Source organism: Salvelinus sp. IW2-2015, linkage group LG31 (genome assembly GCF_002910315.2).
Source record: "Salvelinus sp. IW2-2015 linkage group LG31, ASM291031v2, whole genome shotgun sequence".
Lineage (NCBI taxonomy): Eukaryota > Metazoa > Chordata > Actinopteri > Salmoniformes > Salmonidae > Salvelinus > Salvelinus sp. IW2-2015.
In genome coordinates, this window is record NC_036870.1 from 13,418,542 (window position 1) to 13,437,473 (window position 18,932).

Consider the following 18,932-nt stretch of genomic DNA (forward strand, 5'->3'; position numbering starts at 1 on the left):
TAAGAAGTTTAAATTAGTTTGAGAAAAGCAAAGGGATTGGTCAAAAGATGGCTGAGTTATTGACAAAAATCTGACTTTACGTGTCCATTTAAACCACTGTATATCCACTACACAGTGGCATACCAATTTGAAACTTGTCATAGCCATTATGAACATCCCTAACATGAACCACACTGCATTTGGTATTGATATCTCAAAAAACAAAATTATTAACTCATTCTTTGCATATGTAATGCTAATATCCAAAATCATCTGCAATCATCTTCTCATGACTCATATGTCAGATTCACGCTAAGACAGCTGTATGTTAAACGAGAGAATCAAAACTCAAACATTAGAAACAAACATACTAATGTCAAAACTTCAGAAAATATCAAAGTTGTATTTTAGATGCATTTTATTCCATATACAGTATTTATTTGGTGCAATGGTAAAACAAATGCATCACCAAGTAAAAGAAACACTCCACTCCAAACAAAGTTGAAAAAAATCATTTACATACACAAGTAATTTAAAAATTACATAAAGTGTATTACTCATGTAATAGGTATATTCAGGACTGCTGACTTGAATGGAAATAAAATTGACAAAAGCTTTGCCTTCATCACTTGTTGTTGAGCCTTCATACACAAAATTCATTTGTAAGCATTTGCCTTATGCTTGGGCAGAAAGTTGAAATTCTTGGGTACAGGTCCAAGCAGCATTTCACTGTGGAGAAGGGGAAACAGACCGTTATTAACAACCCTTCTCCATGAAACTATTCAGCATGTGTGTAATTGGAACAGATATTCAGCCTGTATAAATACATTAGTATAGAGGTAGTCTATACTAATTCAAACCAACTGATAAATGCTAAAATGGGACTATTTTTAAAGTGCATTAACGCACTCTCATCTTACTGGCTGGTTAAGCTAAAAGCCACCATATAAAGCCCTCAAGAACATGGATTGAGACACGAGACATTGTTCTTGCAACCCTCTACTATGCTATTTTTTAATTGGAAGATTCAACTACTGAGAATGATTCAAGAGGTCAGTGCAAATGAAAACCAGCATACACTGGCGGCCATAACAACCTAGGTTAGGATAAGCAACAGTGATCTTCACCTGATCTTGATCCAGTCCCCTACGTGCTGACTTGCCATGAGAGACTCCAGGTAGTCCCTGCCCATGTAGTAGGGTGGTCGCTCGTTGATCCTCTGGGGCACTCGTTCCAGCAGCCCAACTGGTATGTACCTACAAAAGAGAGAGGGTAAGATTGGCATGTCCACATTAAATGTGTTATGGTGTTGATGTTTACAGTTATAAATGAATAAAGAATATTTTGAATTGGTTGAATTCTAAGTTTGTGAAAGATGGTAAATACAGAGAAAAATSATTTTCGGCAGACCTGAAGGTTCTCGTTTGTTTGTCTTCACCTACACCAACCTATAATGCACTAAAACAACTATTGTGTATGTTTCTAAGCATTATTACAGTGTGAATACCACCTGATACTTCGTACCTGCACATGAAGGACAGCCATTCCAGCAAGAAGTTCCTGGTCTTCTCCAGGCCTTGGGTGTCCGAGCCCCAGTGCTCCAGGCCGTAGTGGGTGAAGTCCCTAAGGACATCCAGCCGCTCGCTGGACGAGATGTCCCAGTCCCGCCTCTCCTTGATCTCTGTGAAAACCCAGGGCTTGATGAGCGCGCCCCTGCCCGAGAGAAAAAGTATTACAACTAGACCTGGAGTCGATTAAGGCAAGGGTTCTCAAACCTCCTCGGAGACCCCCAGCTGTTCCATGTATTTTAACTATTCACTGCTAGCACACCTGATTCAAATGGTCAACTAATTATGGAAGCCCTTGACTAGGTGAATCAGGTGAGTTAGTTCAGAGCTACAACATTGTGAAACGTCATGGGGGTCCCTGAGGAGAGGTTTGAGAACCACTGAGATAAGGGACTGAATTGAGATCCGAAAGGATTGGATAAAAAGTAAGCTATATGGTATCCACTCATCCTATCAGAGTGCACTAATCTGATCAGTCAAATTGTGTGAAATCAAAAGCATGTCTATTCTTTTCCATTAATATACCAACCTTGCCAGCATAATACCCGAAACTTCAGTCTCTCTAGCCTTCATGGCGTCATAATAAGACAAAATGTCTCCATTACCTGCATATAAGAGAGATTAGGTTTAACAGGTGCACACACAAACACACAGAAAATAAAACATGCACGCACGAACACACTAACTTTGTGAGACTGAGATGCCACGCGACCCGTACTCTATCACCGAGCATACTACTTGCCAATGTTCAATCATTAAAGAATAAACTTGGTGAACTTAAGACCGAGGATCTCCTTCCAAATGGACATCAGATTCTGCAACATACTCTGTTTTACTGAGACTTTGCTTTCCTCTGACATACAAACTGATTATATACAACCAGTGGATTTTACAGTTCATTGAGCGGATAGGAAGCGGGTTCTCTCTGGCAAGAACAAAGGCGGAGGGCTCTGCCTTATGACCAATAACAAGTGGTCCCACGGGGGAAACGTACAGGAACTTTCGAGCTTCTGCTCTTCCGACTTGTAATACATGTTGCCCTTTTTAGCTTCTGTGAGAGTTCTCAGGGATTATAGCCATGGATGTGTACGTCCCGCCCCAAGCAGACACCAAAACTGCTCTCAAAGATCTTCATTGGACGCTGAAAAAGCTGAAGACCGCATAACCGGAGGCAGCATTTGTCACAGAGGATATGAACTAAATCAAATCAAAGTTTGTCAAATGCGTGTAGACCTTACAGTGAAATTATTACTTACAGGCCCTAACCAACACTGGGATTCTTAAGTAAAGAAAATAGGTATTGGGTGAACAATAGATCAGTAAAGAAATAAATACAACATTAAAAAGACAGTGAAAAAGAACAGTAGCGAGACTATATACAGGCACCGGTTAGTCAGGCTAATTTAGGTAGTATGTACATGTAGGTATGGTTAAAGTGACTATGCATATATGATAAACAGAGTAGCAGTAGCGTAAAGGAGGGGATTGGCGAGTGATGGGTGACGGGACACAATGCAGATAGTCCGGGTAGCCAATGTGTGCGGGCACCAGTTTGTCAGGCTAATTGAGGTAGTATGTACATGAATGTATAGTTAAGGTGACTACGCACATCTGGTAAACAGAGAGCAGCAGCAGTGTAAAAGAGGGGTTGGGGGTGACAATGCAAATAGTCCAGCTAGCCATTTGATTACTTGTTCAGGAGTCTTATAGCTTGGGGTAAAAACTGTTGAGAAGCTTTTTGGTCCTAGACTTGCCGCTCCAGTACCGCTTGCCATGCAGTACTAGAGAGAACATTATACGACTGGGGTGGCTGGGGTCTTTGACAATTTTTAGGGCCTTTCTCTGACACCGCCTGGTGTAGAGGTCCTGGATGGCAGGCAGCTTAGCCCCAGTGATGTGCTGGGCCGTATGCACTACCCTCTGCAGTCAGAAGCCGAGCAGTTGCCGTACCAGGCAGTGATGCAACCAGTCAGGATGCTCTCGATGTTGCTGCTGTAGAACCTTTTGAGGATCTGAGGAACCATGCCAAATCTTTAGTTTCTTGAGGGGGAAATAGGCTTTGTCGTGCCCTCTTCACGACTGTCTTGGTGTGTTTGTACCATTCTAGTTTGTTGGTGATGTGGACGCCATGGAACTTGAAGCTCTCAACCTGCACCACTACAGCCCCGTCGATGAGAATGGGGGCGTGCTCGGTCTTCCTTTTCCTGTAGTACAACATTTTCTCCTTTGTCTTGATTATGTTGAGGGATAGGTTGTTATTCTGGCACCACTCGGCCAGGTCTCTGACCTCCTCCCTATAGGCTGTCTCATCGTTGTCGGTGATCAGGCCTACCACTGTTGTCGCCTGCAAACTTAATGCTGGTGTTGGAGTCGTGCCTGGCCACACAGTCGTGGGTGAACAGGGAGTACAGGAGAGGACTGAGCACGCACCCCTGTGATGCCCCAGTGTTGAGGATCAGCGTAGCAGATGTGTTGCTACCTACCCTCACCACCTGGGGTCGGCCGTCAGGAAGCCCAGGATCAAGTTGCAGAGGGAGGCGTTTTGTCCCAGGATCCTTAGTTTAGTGATGGACTTTGAGGGCACTATGGTGTTGAACGCTGAGCTGTAGTCAATGAATAGCATTCTCACGTAGGTGTTCCTTTTGTCCAGGTGGGAAAGGGCAGTGTGGAGTGCAAGAGAGATTGCATCATCTGTGGATCTGATTGGGCAGTATGCAAATTGGAGTGGGTCTATGGTTTCTGGGATAATGGTGTTGATGTGAGCCATTACCAACCTTTCAAAGCACTTCATGGCTACGGACATGAGTGCTACGGGTCTGTAGTCATTTAGGCAGGTTGCCTTAGTGTTTTGGGCACAGGGACTATGGTGGTTTGCTTGAAACATGTTGGTATTACTGACTCAAATCAGGGACATGTTGAAAATGTCATTGAAGACACCTGCCAGCTGGTCAACACATGCCCGGAGCACACGTCCTGGTAATCTGTCTGGCCCCGCGGCCTTGTGAATGTTGACCTGTTTAAAGGTCTTACTCATGTCGGCTACGGAGAGCGTGATCACACAGTCGTCCGGAACAGCTGATGCTCTCATGCATGTTTCAGTGTTGCTTGCCTCGAAGCGAGCATAGAAGTGATTTAGCTCGTCTGGTAGGCTCATGTCACTGGGCAGCTCGCGGCTGTGCTTCCCTTTGTAGTCTGTAATAGTTTACAAGCCCTGCCACATAAGACGAGCATCAGAGCCGGTGTAGCACGATTCAACCTTAGCCCTGTATTGGCGCTTTGCCTGTTTGATGGTTCGACAGAGGGCATAGCAGGATTTCTTATAAGCTTATGGGTTAGAGTCCCGCACTTTGAAAGCGGCAGCTCTAACTCTATAGCTCAGTGCGAATGTTTCCTGTAATCCATGGCTTCTGATTGGGGTGTCTGTACAGTCACTGTGGAGACGACGTCCTCGATGCACTTATTGATAAAGCCAGTGACTGATGGGGTGTACTCCTCAATGTCATCGGAAGAATCCCGGAACATGTTCCAGTCTGTGCTAGCAAAACAGTCCTGTAGTTTAGCATCTGCTTTATCTGACCACTTTTTTATAGACCGAGTCACTGGTGCTTCCTGGTTTAATGTTTGCTTCTAATCAGGAGGATAGAATTGTGGTCAGATTTACCAAATGGAGGGCGAGGGAGCGCTTTGTATGCATCTGTGTGTGGAGTACAGGTGATCTAGAATTTTTTTCCCTCTGGTTGCGCATTTAACATGTTGATAGAAATTAGGTAAAACTGATTTAAGTTTCCCTGCATTAAAATCCCCAGCCACTAGGTGTGCCACCTCTGGGTGAGCCGGTTTCGTGTTTGCTTATTTCCTTATACAGCTGACTTAGTGCAGTCTTAGTGCCAGCATCCGTCTGTGGTGGTAAATAAACAGCCACGAAAAGTATGGATGAAAACTCTTGGCAAATCGTGTGGTCTACAGCTTATCACAAGACACTAATTCAGGCGATCAAAATCTAGAGACTTCCTTAGATTTCATGCACCAGCTGTTTACAAATATGCAATGTCTTGCCAATGGTGGGGATGTCAGCCTTGTCAGGTGTTCGAAGTACATCCTGCTTGTTGAAGAAAAAAATCTTTGTCTAATCCGAGGTGAGTGAGTGATCGCTCTCCTGATATCCAGAAGCTCTTTTTTGCCGTAAGATACAGTGACAGAAACATTATGTACAAAATAAGTTACAAACAACGCGAAAAAAGACATAATAGCACAATTGGTTAGGCGCCCGTAAAATTGCTGCCATTTCTTCCGGCGCCATTTTAAATTTTTTAAGTCATTTGAAGTCTGCGCTCCTGAATTATCAACACATTGACGGTCCAACTCGCGCAAATTCCAAACTTCACCACTGCTACACCGCTTTTCGACACGGGTATTAGGCTCTACTCCATCCTCAAATCTGACCACAACTCCATTTTGCTCCTCCCCGCCTACATAACAAGACTCAAGAGGGACGTTCCAGTGGTCAGGTCTGTACAACACTGGTCCGACCAATCAGAATCCATGCTCCAAGACCGTTTTGATCACGTGAACCGAAGTATGTTCAGTATGAATACACCGACTAAAAATGTGATGTGATACCAACGGTGTCTTTCAAAACTTACCCGAATGAAAAACAGTGGATTGATGGCACCCGTGTCAGGAAACTGAAGAATGGTCATTTATCGTGTTACAGTTGTCAATATGTATATATCATGTAAAGGATAATTAACGAGGGGCTATGCATTCTCTGGAAAATAATGACGTGGAAGGTGTATGCTAGCGGAGTGGAAATAACCTTCCACAGAGTTGCATTATTTTCCAGAGAACGCATAGAGCCCCAAGTTGATTATCCCTTTATACCATGGCTATAATTTAACACATTTACAGCTAGAAATTAGTTAATTTGCAGGTAGAAATGTGTTCAACATACAATGAAGTAGCTAGCACATTTACTAGTGTTGGACTCTGGGTAAACTTTGAACACTGATTTTCTAGAGACATGATAGATCAGAAGTAATGGTATCTGAGGGATGATAATGGTTTTTACATCAGTAGTTAATGGTTTTCTGTAGGAGTTAGATGGCTTTGGGAATGTGTAAGGGAGACGGGTGGAGATCTTAGAAACTAACAATGTCACTGAGGGAGACAGGGTGATGTATACTGTTTACATTATGTCAGGATATGTTACTGTTAGCCATCAGGGATCTTATGGGAGGGATCCTCTGGGAGGAGAAGAGACACAGTCTGGTATCAATAACCATGACAGCCTCGAGTTGGGGAGGAGTGAACACTTTGGGGTAGAGGTCAGGTTAGATGAAGTGAGGAATAACAGATATAACTAAGGTTCTGTCTATCAACAGAGGGGCATTGCCTGTTCAGTGTGGAGGAGGAGACTCAACCTAGGAGAAAGGGTTAAATATCAGCGCGTGTGTGTAATGTGATATCTGAATACAGCTGTATTGAGCCTTTGGGAAGAATTAAACTTGGTTAAGCTTCTCTAGTGTCCGCGAGTTATTTACTCTGAAGAATAAGAACCTAACACTAGATAGCGACAGTAGTTGCCTTAGTAACCAAACAAACAGCCAACCAAACCATCAGTCCTAGCTTGCCATTACGAAAATCGAATTCAACAATGCCAATGTTTTCAATTAGACGTCTTCTTTCAAAAGCAGCTCAAACATGTAAGAACTATAAGCCACTGAATTACCTTGCAAATACACTGTGCTTTATATAGAAATAATGCATGCTCTAGAATGACCTTCAAGCCAATCAGAAATGAGTATTCAACAATGCCAGTTTTTATTGTTTCATTCACTTCCCTTTGACCTGCACTGTTGAATTTCCCTGTACCTTGCTACATCTCCAACCCTGTGCATGTGACTAATAAACTCTCTAAATCAAACTTACCAAAGAGTGGGATGGGGCTGGCGAGTTGGGAGCAGGTATTAATGTAGTCCCAGTCAGCTGACTTGGTATAGCGCTGTTCCCTGGACCTGCCATGCAACTGCAGAGACTTGAAATTACTCTTATGCTACACATCCCTGCCTGTGATGAAACCAACACAGAACAGTTTACTTAGGCTAGATCGATTTAGGATTCAGCATTACATTCTGACAGACGTACCGTGATCATGGACACCCCCCACTTCTTCATCTCTGGGATGAGTTTATGTGCGATGTTGGCCTTCTCCTGAACGCCGGTACGAATCTTGACAGTCAAAGGGACATCCAGAACCTGAGGAAAGAACAACAAAGTCCCTTTACATACCAGACCTGAGTTCAAGTAATATTTGTTTTCTTTCAAATGCTTTAAGGGTTTTATTGAGCCTGCATGTAGTGCAACATCTCCAATACCATAGCTGAGCAAATAAGGAATTCTACTATATAAAAATATTGCTTACAGAGTTCATTCCTCGGATGATTTGCTCAAACTTGTTGGTGCGCGTCATCAGCCCACATCCTCCGCCCTAAAGAACGGGAAAGGAAGATCATACTGATCATCTGTTTTAGACAGCCGGTTTCCCAGACACATTAAGACAAATCCTGGACTAAAAAGTAAGCTCAATGGAGAATGTCCAGAAGATTACACCTTCTTGTATACAAGGTCAATAGGACACCCCGAGTTGATGTCCACAAAGTCCACGTCGATTTTGTTGTTGAGTAGCTCTGCACATCTGGTCATTGTGTCAGGAAAGCATCCCTCCACCTAAAAATGTAAATTAGAAGACTTTTAGTACAGACCAAGGACTTAAAGCTAGAACCCTTAGTTGCTATATATATWTTTTTTCTTATAAATGAATGATAAACCATTGATTCTTAAATAATATAAATTGTAAAGGCCTCATGAGTTAAGTTTAACTGTTGTACCCCATCAGAACCCAAAATATAAGCTTGTTTTACTCCAACGTTTATAAACCATGTAAATTTAAACAAACACTGTATAGCCCCAAAACATGGTTAAAACTATAATGATATTATTTTATAATAATGTTGACATCATGGATGGTCAGTGCTTACATCCATAGCTCTGTCCATGAATTTAGGCCCATCCCTCAGCATTTTTACCAAAACATAGGTGGGGTAATGCTTTGTTATCGCTTCAATTAAGGATTCTACCTTTAAAATTGAACAGTTTCAAAGATCTTTACTTTGAGCTCAAATGCCCTGGAGGTTAAATCTGAAATGATGGACTAAGATAATCCCCATCTTTACCATTAATTCAGGATTGAGGCAAATAGCTAGATCTACGCAAATGAGGGACATAGGACTAAACTCAAAATGTCTGACAAATTTAGGAGTGATCTATTACCACTTTTTCACTTTTAAAACCGGAATGAGGTGGAACAAGCTCAAGCACACTGCCCAGAACAGAGTACAATGAAGTGGAGTTATCCCTGGGGAGCAATGGGCATAAGTATGTATTCACTTCCTACCTGCACGCCGAAAAGGTCCTCGCTCTCATGTCTCTTGAGGAGCGCCCATTCGGACGACTGGCCCTGCAGCAGGTTGGTACACATGGCCATCTCTCCACACGTAATGTCGGCGCCGAATCGTTTGCATATACGACGGAAAGGCAGGTTTCCACACTGAGACGAWTATATTAATGTTATTAGATCATTCTAAAATACATAATGCAGAACACAATACACATGAAAAATCATAGATTATATCTAACAAAGTCACTTATTTTCATTGTTGTCCTCTTTGGAATATGAAATATCAAGCCATTAGTGTGTGCACATTGGGTCGCTTTCCTGGACCCAAAACAAGCTTATTCCTGGACTAAGAAACCCTATTAAAAGAGATTCAGTTGAGCAGTTGAGCATAGGATTAATCAGTCTGAGAAAGTGGCCAACTCTGTTCCAAGGACCGACTTACCGTTGTTAAGGGAGCAAGATACAGCTTGTCTTTGAAGTCCACCTTTAGGAAGAATAAAACAATTATTTCTATTCATAACGTTAGTATTTGGTTTATACAAATACTTAATATTAAAAATGGGCTTTTAAACGAGCCTAATATACAAAGTGCCACTCAGATTCACGACAATACCTAGCACTGTGTTTAAGTCAAGCGGCTCAAACATACCTGCTTCTTTTCACATTGTCGTAACTTTATAACATCAGCATCAGTCAACGGCCCAATGGTTTTCACTAGAGCCAGGTTCTCCTGGCTAACCTGCAATTTTCCAAAAGGTAAACAACTTGAGGTAAAAAACGTATAGCCACCATACAATAAATCCAAAAATAGCACAGATCTATTTATTATATTTTCTAGCCAGGCAGTTTTTTCCTTGCCACTGTCAACTCTAATTACTTTTTGAAGATTAAGGTCCAGGTTGCTGTTAAGCGCTTTGTGACAAATGTAGTAGTAGTTGTAGTGTAATAGTGTTGCTACTGTACCTCAGTTCCCTGGTTGTCTGATGTTTGTGGATTCTCCCCTTCAGAACACTGAGAGTGGACCACCGCTGAACAACAGTTATCAACTAAGGGATATAATTATTCTGATAGTTTAATGTTTTATTATCAAAATCAGATTATAAATATTTAATAGCTGAATTAATCCATGTAATTTAATCTAACACCATCTCTGCACCTGACAAGTCTTTTACAAACTGTAAAGCCACTTGAAATGGAGTTTGGCATTGAGAGTTGTACACAAAGAAAACTGTAAAAAATTATAAAAATATGGCCAATTCTGCAACTAAAAATAGTGAAATTCCTGTGAATATCAGTCGGTGATACATCGCAAAACCACCAGGGATGTATTCACTAGGAACCAAACGGGGAGGGACCTACCTGAATTTGCTAATATAAACTTGTTTCGTTGCAAAACATTTTGCTACGGTGTATGACTAATGAATATAACCCAGGCAACATATAGCTTCCACAAAATGGCAGACCCGCCGAGCCTTACCGTTCTCTGCTGTTGCAGCCTTTTTCCAGCACTCTCCTGCTTTGTGTCCGCCTTTGAAAATTGTCTTCATGTAGGCGTCAGACGCTGTAAAGGGGACCACCTTCTTGCGGAGGCGCCACTGCAGGTCCTTGTCCAGGCTATTCCTCACTGGCYTTCTCCCCTCCATGGCTTTCACACYCTCCTCGTTGGCCATGTTTTTTAGGTCAGCGCTGATGTGGGCCCGGGCGAATCGGCAGCTCAAGCCGTAGTGGCACTTCCCGAAGGTGTCATAGAGGTAGCAGTGCTCTCCAACGTCAGCGGGCTTTAAGGCCATGTACTCAGCAACATCATGGATGAACTTGCATTTGTCGCCGTAGACACATTTAGTCTCACGCTCCTGGGGGAGTTCAATGAGAATAGAAAAAAACAATTTGGTGTTGATAAACAATTAGGTCTACAGGAAACTCAATTGAGCATGCTCCTGATAGGTAAAAGGAAAAACATGCCATTGAAATGACTTTCGAACATGGCAAGTCCCAGGTTGCATGATAAGTAGTTGGCCCTTTCATCTAGCCGCTAAAGTGACAGTCCTACCTGAATTATGGAAGGACACAGTCGTCTGTTGTCGTAGCTCGTGGGTTTCATGTGCGGCCTAGACTTGTTCTGTCCTCGCATTCGCTTGCTGTCCTGTTTGTCCGTCCTCTCCTGCTCATCTGGGTCCACTTTCAATTTTTTCTCTTGAGGCTCTTCCAGAGAGTCCTCTGCTGTCTCTTTTGGTCCTGCATCGTCACTGGCCTTGTCATCATTAGGACCCTTCCCTCCAGAGTCCAGTAACTCGTGGAACTTTTCTTTGGTTGTGAGAAACCTGAAAACAGAGAATGCTGATCAAATTGATATATAATTGATACAATTCAACAAGTAGGCATAATACGTTTAAATTGGGGCTGTCCCCGACAACAAAAAATATTGGTCGGCCGAGAATCATCTGTTATTTTGGTCAATTTTTTAACGTGAATTTTTCCATACACACCCTGTGTTTTAATCAAAATCAACTATACTGAACAAAAATATAAACGCAATATGAAAGTGTTAGTCCAATTTTTCATGAGCTGTGTTCTATTCTAGCTTGAAATATATACATACTTATGTTACCATACTAGAACTACTTTACATGTATGATGTTATTGTTAAATCTCATGAATCCTACTGAGAGGGCCAAAGGGAAAAAAAGTCTGGTTTCAGTCACTGATAAGGTTGCATAGCCATGGATTAGGGAGGAGTGAAGAATGTGGGCTGAGGTCAGATGAAGTGACAAGAAATTGTTCTATTACGCACACACCACCGGAATGRATTTCCTTCTTAATGTGTTTGAGCCTATCAGTTGTGTTGTTACTTATGAGCCGTTTTACCAAATAGAGCTAAGAGAACCGACAGTCCATGTAGGACATGAAGGTCAGTCAATCCTGAACATTTCAAGAACTTTGAAAGTTTCTTCAAGTGCCGTCGCAAACACCATCAAGCACTATGATGAAACCGGCTCTCATGAGGACTGTCACAGGAAAGGAAGACCCAAAGTTAACTCTAATGAACTTATCTTCTGTAGCAGAGGTAACAGCCTCAGAAATTGCTGCCCAAATAAATGCTTCAGAGTTCAAGTAACAGACATCTCAACATCAACTGTTCAGAAGAGACTGCGTGAAATCAGGCCTTCATGCTCAAATTGCTGCAAAGAAACCACTACTAAAGGACACCAATAAGAAGAATGGACTTGATTGGGCCAAGAAACACGAGCAATGGACATTAGACCGGTGGAAGTCTGTCCTTTGGTCTGATGAGTCCAAGTTGGAGATTTTTGGTTCCAACCGCCGTGTCTTTGTGAGATGCCGAGTAGGGGAATGGACGATGTCCGCATGTGTGGTTCCCACCGTGAAGCATGGAGGAGGAGGTGTGATGGAGCTTTGCTGGTGACACTGTCAGTGGTTTATTTATAATTCAACTCACACTTCAACAACCTGGCTACCACAGCATTCTGCAGCYATATGCCATCCCATCTGGTTTGCGCTTTGTGGGACTATAATTTGTTTTTCAACAGGACAATGATCCAACACACCTTCAAGATGTGTAAGGGCTATTTGACCAAGAAGGAGAGTGATGGAGTGCTGCATCAAATGACCTGGCCTCCACAATCCCCCGACATCAACCCAATTGAGTTGGTTTGGGATGAGTTTGACCGCAGAGTGAAGGAAAAGCAGSCAACAATATGCTCAGCATATCTGGGACCTCCTTCAAGACTGTTGGAAATGCATTCCAGGTGAAGCTGGTTGAGAGAATGCCAAGAGTGTGCAAAGCAGTCAAGGCAAAAGGTGGCTACTTTGAAGAATTTCAAATATATTTTGATTTGTTTAACACTTGTGGATATTACATGATTCCATACGTTTTATTTCATAGTTTGTCGTCACTATTATTCTACAATGTAGAAAATAGTAATAATAAAGAAAAACCCTGGAATGAGTAGGCGTGTCCAAACTTTTGACTGGTACTGTAGGTAGGGGTAAAGTGAGTAGCAGCCGTGTAAAAAACAAAGGGGATGGGTCAATGTAAATATTCCACGTGGCATTTTATAATTTGTTCAGCAGTCTTATGGCTTTGGGGGTAGAAGCTGTTGAGGAGCCTTTTGGACCTAGACTTGGGGCTCCGGTAACGCTTGCCGTGAGTTAGCAGAGAGAACAGTCTATGACTTGGAGTCTTTAACAATGTTTTGGGCCTTCCTCTGACCGCCTAGTATATAGGTCCTGGATTGCAGGAAGCTTGGCTCCAATGATGTAATGAGCCGTACGTTCTACCCTCTGTAGCGCCTTATGGCCCGATGCCGAGCAGTTGCCATACCAGGCGATGATGCAACCGGTCAGGATGCTCTTGATGGTGCAGCAGTAGAACAATTTGAGGATATGGGGGTTCATGCCAAATCTTTTCAGTCTCCGGAGGGGGAAAACGTGTTGTCATGCCCTCTTCACGACTGTCTAGGTGTGTTTGGACCATGATAGTTTGTTGGTGATGTGGACATCAAGGAATTTGAAACACTCGACCCACTCCACTACAGCCCCGTCGATGTGAATGGTGGCATGTTCTGCACCCCTTTTCCTGTAGTCCACCATCATTTCCTTTGTCTTGCTCAGGTTGAGWGTGAGGTTGTTGTCCTTAGCACTACKCTCCCAGGTCTCTGACCTCCTCCCTARAGGCTATCTCATCGTTGTCGGTGATCAGGCCTACCACTGTTGTGTCGTCAGCAAATTTAATGATGGTTAGAGTCGTGCTTGGGTGAACAGGGAATAAAGGAGGGGACTAAGCACGCACCCCTGAGGGGCTCCTGTGTTGAAGATCAAAGTGGCAGATGCCATTGGATGAATCGCATAACATAATCCAGTCTGCGCTAGCAAAACAGTCCTGTAGTGTAGCATCCGTGTCATCTGACCACAGGTACTTCCTCACTTAGTGTTTGCTTGTAAGCAGGAATCGGGAGGATAGAATTATGGTCAGATTTGCCAAATGGAGGGTGAGAGAGCTTTGTATGCATTTGTGTGTGGAGTAAAGGTGGTCTATAGTTTTATTTCCCTCTGGTTGCATGTGACATGCTGGTAGAAATTAGGTAAAACGCATTAAAGTCCACGGCCACTAGGAGCGCCGATTCTGAATGAGCATTATATTGTTTGATTATGGCCATATACAGCTCYTTGAGTGCGGTCTTAGTGCAAGCATAGGTTTGTGGTGGTAAATAGACAGCTACGAAATATATAGATGAAAACTCACTTGGTAGATAGTGTGGTCTACAGCTTATCATGAGGTACTCTACTTCCCAGCGAACAATAACTAATATTAGACATTGTGCACCAGCTGTTATTGACAAAAAGACAACACCACCCCTCGTCTTACCAGTCGTAGCTGTTCTGTTGATGCACGGAAAACCCAGCCAACTGCACATTATCTGTGTCGTCGTTCAGCCACTACTCGGTGAAACAGAAGATATTACAGCTTTTAATGTCCCGTTTGTAAGATAGTCTCGAATGCCGATCATCCAGTTAATTCTCCAGTGATTGCACGTTGGCCAATAGAACTGATGGTAGAGGTGGGTTACCCACTCGCCGACTAAATCTCAGAAGTCACCCCAACCTCCGCCCCCTTTATTTCCATCTTTTCTTCACGCGAATGACGGGGATTTGGGCCTGGTCTCAGAGAAGCAGTATATCCTTCGCGTCAGACTCATTAAACAAAAAATCTTCATCCAGTTCGAGGTGAGTAATCACTGTTCTTATATCCAGAAGCTCTTTTCGGTCATAAGAGACGGTAGCAGCAACACCATGTACAAAATAAGTTACAAACAATGCGAAAAAACACAAAATAGCACATTTGGTTAGGAGCCTGTAAAACGGCAGCCATCCCTTCTGGCGCCATTCCTTTATTACGCAGGAGACTCCGCCTAATAGGAGGGTATAAATACTTGTGCTGGTAGAAACATGTCTTTGTCCTTTCAGCTCTTTGACCCAGTTGGTGAATAAACTTGGTTTGAGCTCTGACTAGTTGTCCGTTAGTTTTTCCACTCTGTTCGTCAGAACCTAACAGCTGAAATAAAAGGCCCCAGACATTTTCAATACGCACAAAAAGCTTATTTCTCTCAAATGTTGTGCACAAATTGTTGTTTCTATCACTGTCAGTGGCCATTTCTCCTTTGTCAAGATAATCCATCCAGCTGACAAGTGTGGCATATCAAGACGCTGATTAAACCGCATGATCATTACAGGTGCACCTTGTGCTGGGGACATTTAGAAGGCCACTAAAATGTGGTGTGTTGCCACAGATGTCTCAAGTTTTGAGGGAGTATGCAATTGGCATGCTGACTGCAGGAATGTCCAACAGTCATTCTGTTTTAGTCTGTTTTCTCATCTCATAACCTCACTGCTGCCTCCGCCGCATTGTTCTCAACACAAATATACTGGGTGACTTTGCTATTACGCACATAGCAACATGTTCTAGGAAAAGGCACCAATTTAACAGCGCACTGATGTTTCAGAACTGAGGACAACAACCACTATCAAACTTGGGAGAYAGCGCATTTGTTATAAAATAATATTTGTATTAGTGTTGCACCATTATTCTTATGTAATATAACCATATACAATTTCAGTAGCACGTCTTAAGAGGGTTTCCCAAACTGTCCTGGGGCCCATCCTGGGTGCACGTTCAGTTTTTTGCCCTAYCACTACACAGSTGATTCAAATGATCAAAGCTTGATGATGAGTTGGTTATTTGAGTCAGCTGTGTGGTACTACGGCAAAAACKAAAACATGCACCCAGGTGGGGCCCCAGGTCAGAGTTTGGGAGAACCTGTATTAGAGTGATCCGCACAGCCACCACAATGGATTAGTCCACTCAGACAGGTACATATCAGACTGGGTGACTAAAGAAATCTCTGTCAACCAACAGCCTATTGACCAAATAATCGACCAGTCTTCTTTTTCATTGTATAGTTTCTCTCATTGAGGCCTGTTCCATCAGTATTCATGTCAGACTGGTGATGGTCTGGGGCAGCCAATTGTATCCACAGAGGGCCATTGTGTGAGCAGACTTTTGTTCCAGCCAAGTAGCAACAGGAAGCACACTTACTGTGTTTTAATGGCAGCTCTGCCTTTATCAGTCCCATTCATCCCATGTCCATGGCTTTCTGTGGGTATATTTGMGGTTGTCTCGGTCTCCATAACTCCCTCTGAAATAAACATCGCAACATTAGTTGGTAAGTTAGCTAGAATTGTTAACTAACGTGGCAGACATTTGCTTGCTTGAACACTTAACGTTAGTAGACACTGGGCTCGGCTGGCTCGAACAAGGGTGGTAACTTTACTTAATGCGTTATGGCTACTGTAGCTAGCTAGAAATCCATGTCAGCAACAAAATACCACTGCAATGTTGCAGTAGCACATTCGGGAAAAYCAACACTCATAGCTATTATGATTAAATGATACACTTAGAGATAAACCCATGGAAACTTCATGACAAGTTAAATTAAGCAAGCAAAGCTACCTAGCTTAARTTAGCTAGCTGCACTTTATCACAAATGCATGACAGCTAGCCTTGCACTGCAGCTAACTAGCAAATCAAGTTAAGCTGCCCGTAACGTTAGCTAACCATGTCGCTCCCGAATTATTATGCGTTGATTAATTGGAAGAAAGTCACTATGCAAAAGTACAATATCACTAAAACTATGGTAATATGCTGAGGTGACAATGCCAGTCAATTAAAAACTCAAGAGTACCTGATAATCCAAAACAAACTAACGTTAGCTACCACAGCATGACAATCGACCTGCGCAACACCTTATCCGGTCCGTGTGACGCATTTATCTAAATATTTGGATCCCAGCAAATAAATAATTCCGTTAGAGGTTCAGTTGTATTCAATCTTGCATATTTATTKATTGATACTATAATGTAAAAAATTCGAATAAAATAGTACTGAGCGACCCATTCAGTGCTTTATGAGGTCTGTTAAATTTTGGATTGATTATTAAAACCAACTATCAATCACTTAGATCATGTAATTTCAGGTAGAGATACCTTGCAAAGCAACTGCTCTCCTCTCGATTTCGCCTGCTTCTATTTATTTTATGTAGCAGGCTTGACCTGATTTATCTCTAGGAAACTGTGCATTGAGCTCACAGAAAAAATAGGGGAAAAAATGTATGTAATTCAAATAATTGAACCAACGTTGGTCAATTAGTTGTTTAAAAACCAAAAGATAACCGACATTTCGGTTAATCGCTCAGCCCCAATGAAAACATGTTTTGATTAAAATTGTGTCTAGATTATTTTGTATTTTAGACAACAGAGYACTGCAGAGGAAGGTTTGGGCTCAAAATAGTTACATGCCTTTATGTCAATGGTCTTCCACCTGACTACCCATCCCCACGCCACTAGTGTTTCGGCCCATAGGTGTGAGAGTGTTGAATAATCAAAGCATGGTGAAGTGCCTCCCTGTTCAGAGGGGGCAGTGTAGCAATCCTCGCAATATGAGCCAAGTTAAAATTACCACCAAGTGTATTAACCCTATTGGTGCGATGCGTAGGGTGTTTGCTTATCACACCAACAACCTGGGTTCACATCCTTGCCTTGCCACAATATTGTAGTAAATTCAGGGGTGTTGGGTTAACAATACAATAACAAATATCTGATGTGTGCTGGCATGATGTTACTGAGATGAACATAAATTAAATTACTTTGGTGTGTACTGTAGGTGCTTCTGTACTCTCGGTACAGCTTTAAGCCTTGTGATATTATGTATTCAGAGGCCTTTGCCCTGGAGCAGAAATACCCTCCGCTAGTGATAGCGATGCAAACAGTCTCGGTAGCCATTTGATTAGATGTTCAGGAGTCTTATGGCTTGTGGGTAGAAGCTGTTTTAGAAGCCTCTTGGGCTAGACTTGGTGCTCTGGTGCCGTGCGGTAGCAGAGAGAACAGTCTATGGCTAGGATGGCTGGAGTCTTTGACACTGCCTGGTGTAGAGGTCCTGGATGGCAGGAAGCTTGGCCCCAGGGATGTACTGGGCCGTATGCACTACCCTCTGTAGTGCCTTGCGGTCGGAGGCCATACCAGGCAGTAATGCAACCAGTCAGGATGCTCTCGATGATGCAGCTGTAGAACCTTTTGAGGATCTGAGGACCCATGCCAAATCTTTTCAGTCTCCTGAGGAGGAATAGGTTTTGTCGTGCCCTATTCACAACTGTCTTGGTGTGCTTGGACCATGTTAGTTTGTTGGTGATGTGGACACCAAGGAACTTGAAGCACTCAACCTCCTCCACTACAGCCCCATCGATGAGAATGGGGGCGTGCTCGGTCCTCTTTTTCCTTTAGTCCACAATCATCTCTTTTGTCTTGATCACATTGAGGGAGAGGTTGTTGTCCTGGCACCACACGGTCAGGTCTTTGACCTCCTCCCTATAGGTTGTCTCGTCGTTGTCTGTGATCAGGCCTACCACTGTTGTGTCATCGMAAAATGTAATGATGGTGTTGGAGTCGTGTCTGGCCGTGCAGTCATGAGTGAACAGGGAGTACAGGAGGGGACTGAGCATGCACCCTTGAGGGGTCCCTGTGTTGAGGATCAGCGTGGTGGATGTGTTGTTACCTACCCTCACCACCTGGAGGGGGCCTGTCAAGAAGTCCAGGATCCAGTTGCAGAGGGAGGTGTTTTGTCCTTAGCTTATTCATGAGCTTTGATGGCACTAGTAGTCATTTAGGCAGGTTACCTTAGTGTTCTTGGGCATCGGGACAATGGTGGTTTGCTTAAAACATGTTGGTATTACAGACTCGGACAGGGAGAGGTTGCTCGCAGTACACGTCCTGGTAATCCGTCTGGCCCTGCGGCCTTGTGAATGTTGACCTGTTTAAAGGTCTTACTCACATAAGCTGCGGAGAGCGTGGAACAGCTG

At 43.1% G+C, this 18,932-nt stretch overlaps 1 protein-coding gene across 2 annotated transcripts; it reads right to left on the reverse strand.

Moving 5' to 3' along the window:
- Positions 1 to 379: 379 nt before the first annotated feature.
- On the reverse strand, positions 380 to 16,840 carry dus3l (dihydrouridine synthase 3-like (S. cerevisiae)). Of its 2 annotated transcripts, none has more exons than XM_023976249.2 (16): positions 16,764 to 16,840; positions 16,118 to 16,217; positions 11,054 to 11,324; positions 10,481 to 10,856; positions 9,967 to 10,031; positions 9,653 to 9,742; positions 9,446 to 9,487; positions 9,001 to 9,153; positions 8,157 to 8,273; positions 7,969 to 8,034; positions 7,692 to 7,802; positions 7,476 to 7,572; positions 2,077 to 2,152; positions 1,504 to 1,692; positions 1,107 to 1,235; positions 380 to 708 (listed from the first exon to the last, which is right to left on the reverse strand). In XM_023976249.2, exons 2-16 carry the CDS (start codon positions 16,207 to 16,209, stop codon positions 636 to 638), a joined length of 1,947 nt encoding a protein of 648 aa, XP_023832017.1. In that variant the 5' UTR covers positions 16,210 to 16,217; positions 16,764 to 16,840; the 3' UTR covers positions 380 to 635. The 2 variants fall into 2 exon arrangements, with proteins under 2 accessions (XP_023832017.1, XP_023832016.1); XM_023976248.2 differs by having other exon boundaries at positions 9,967 to 10,049.
- Between the last annotated feature and the right edge of the window lie 2,092 nt (positions 16,841 to 18,932).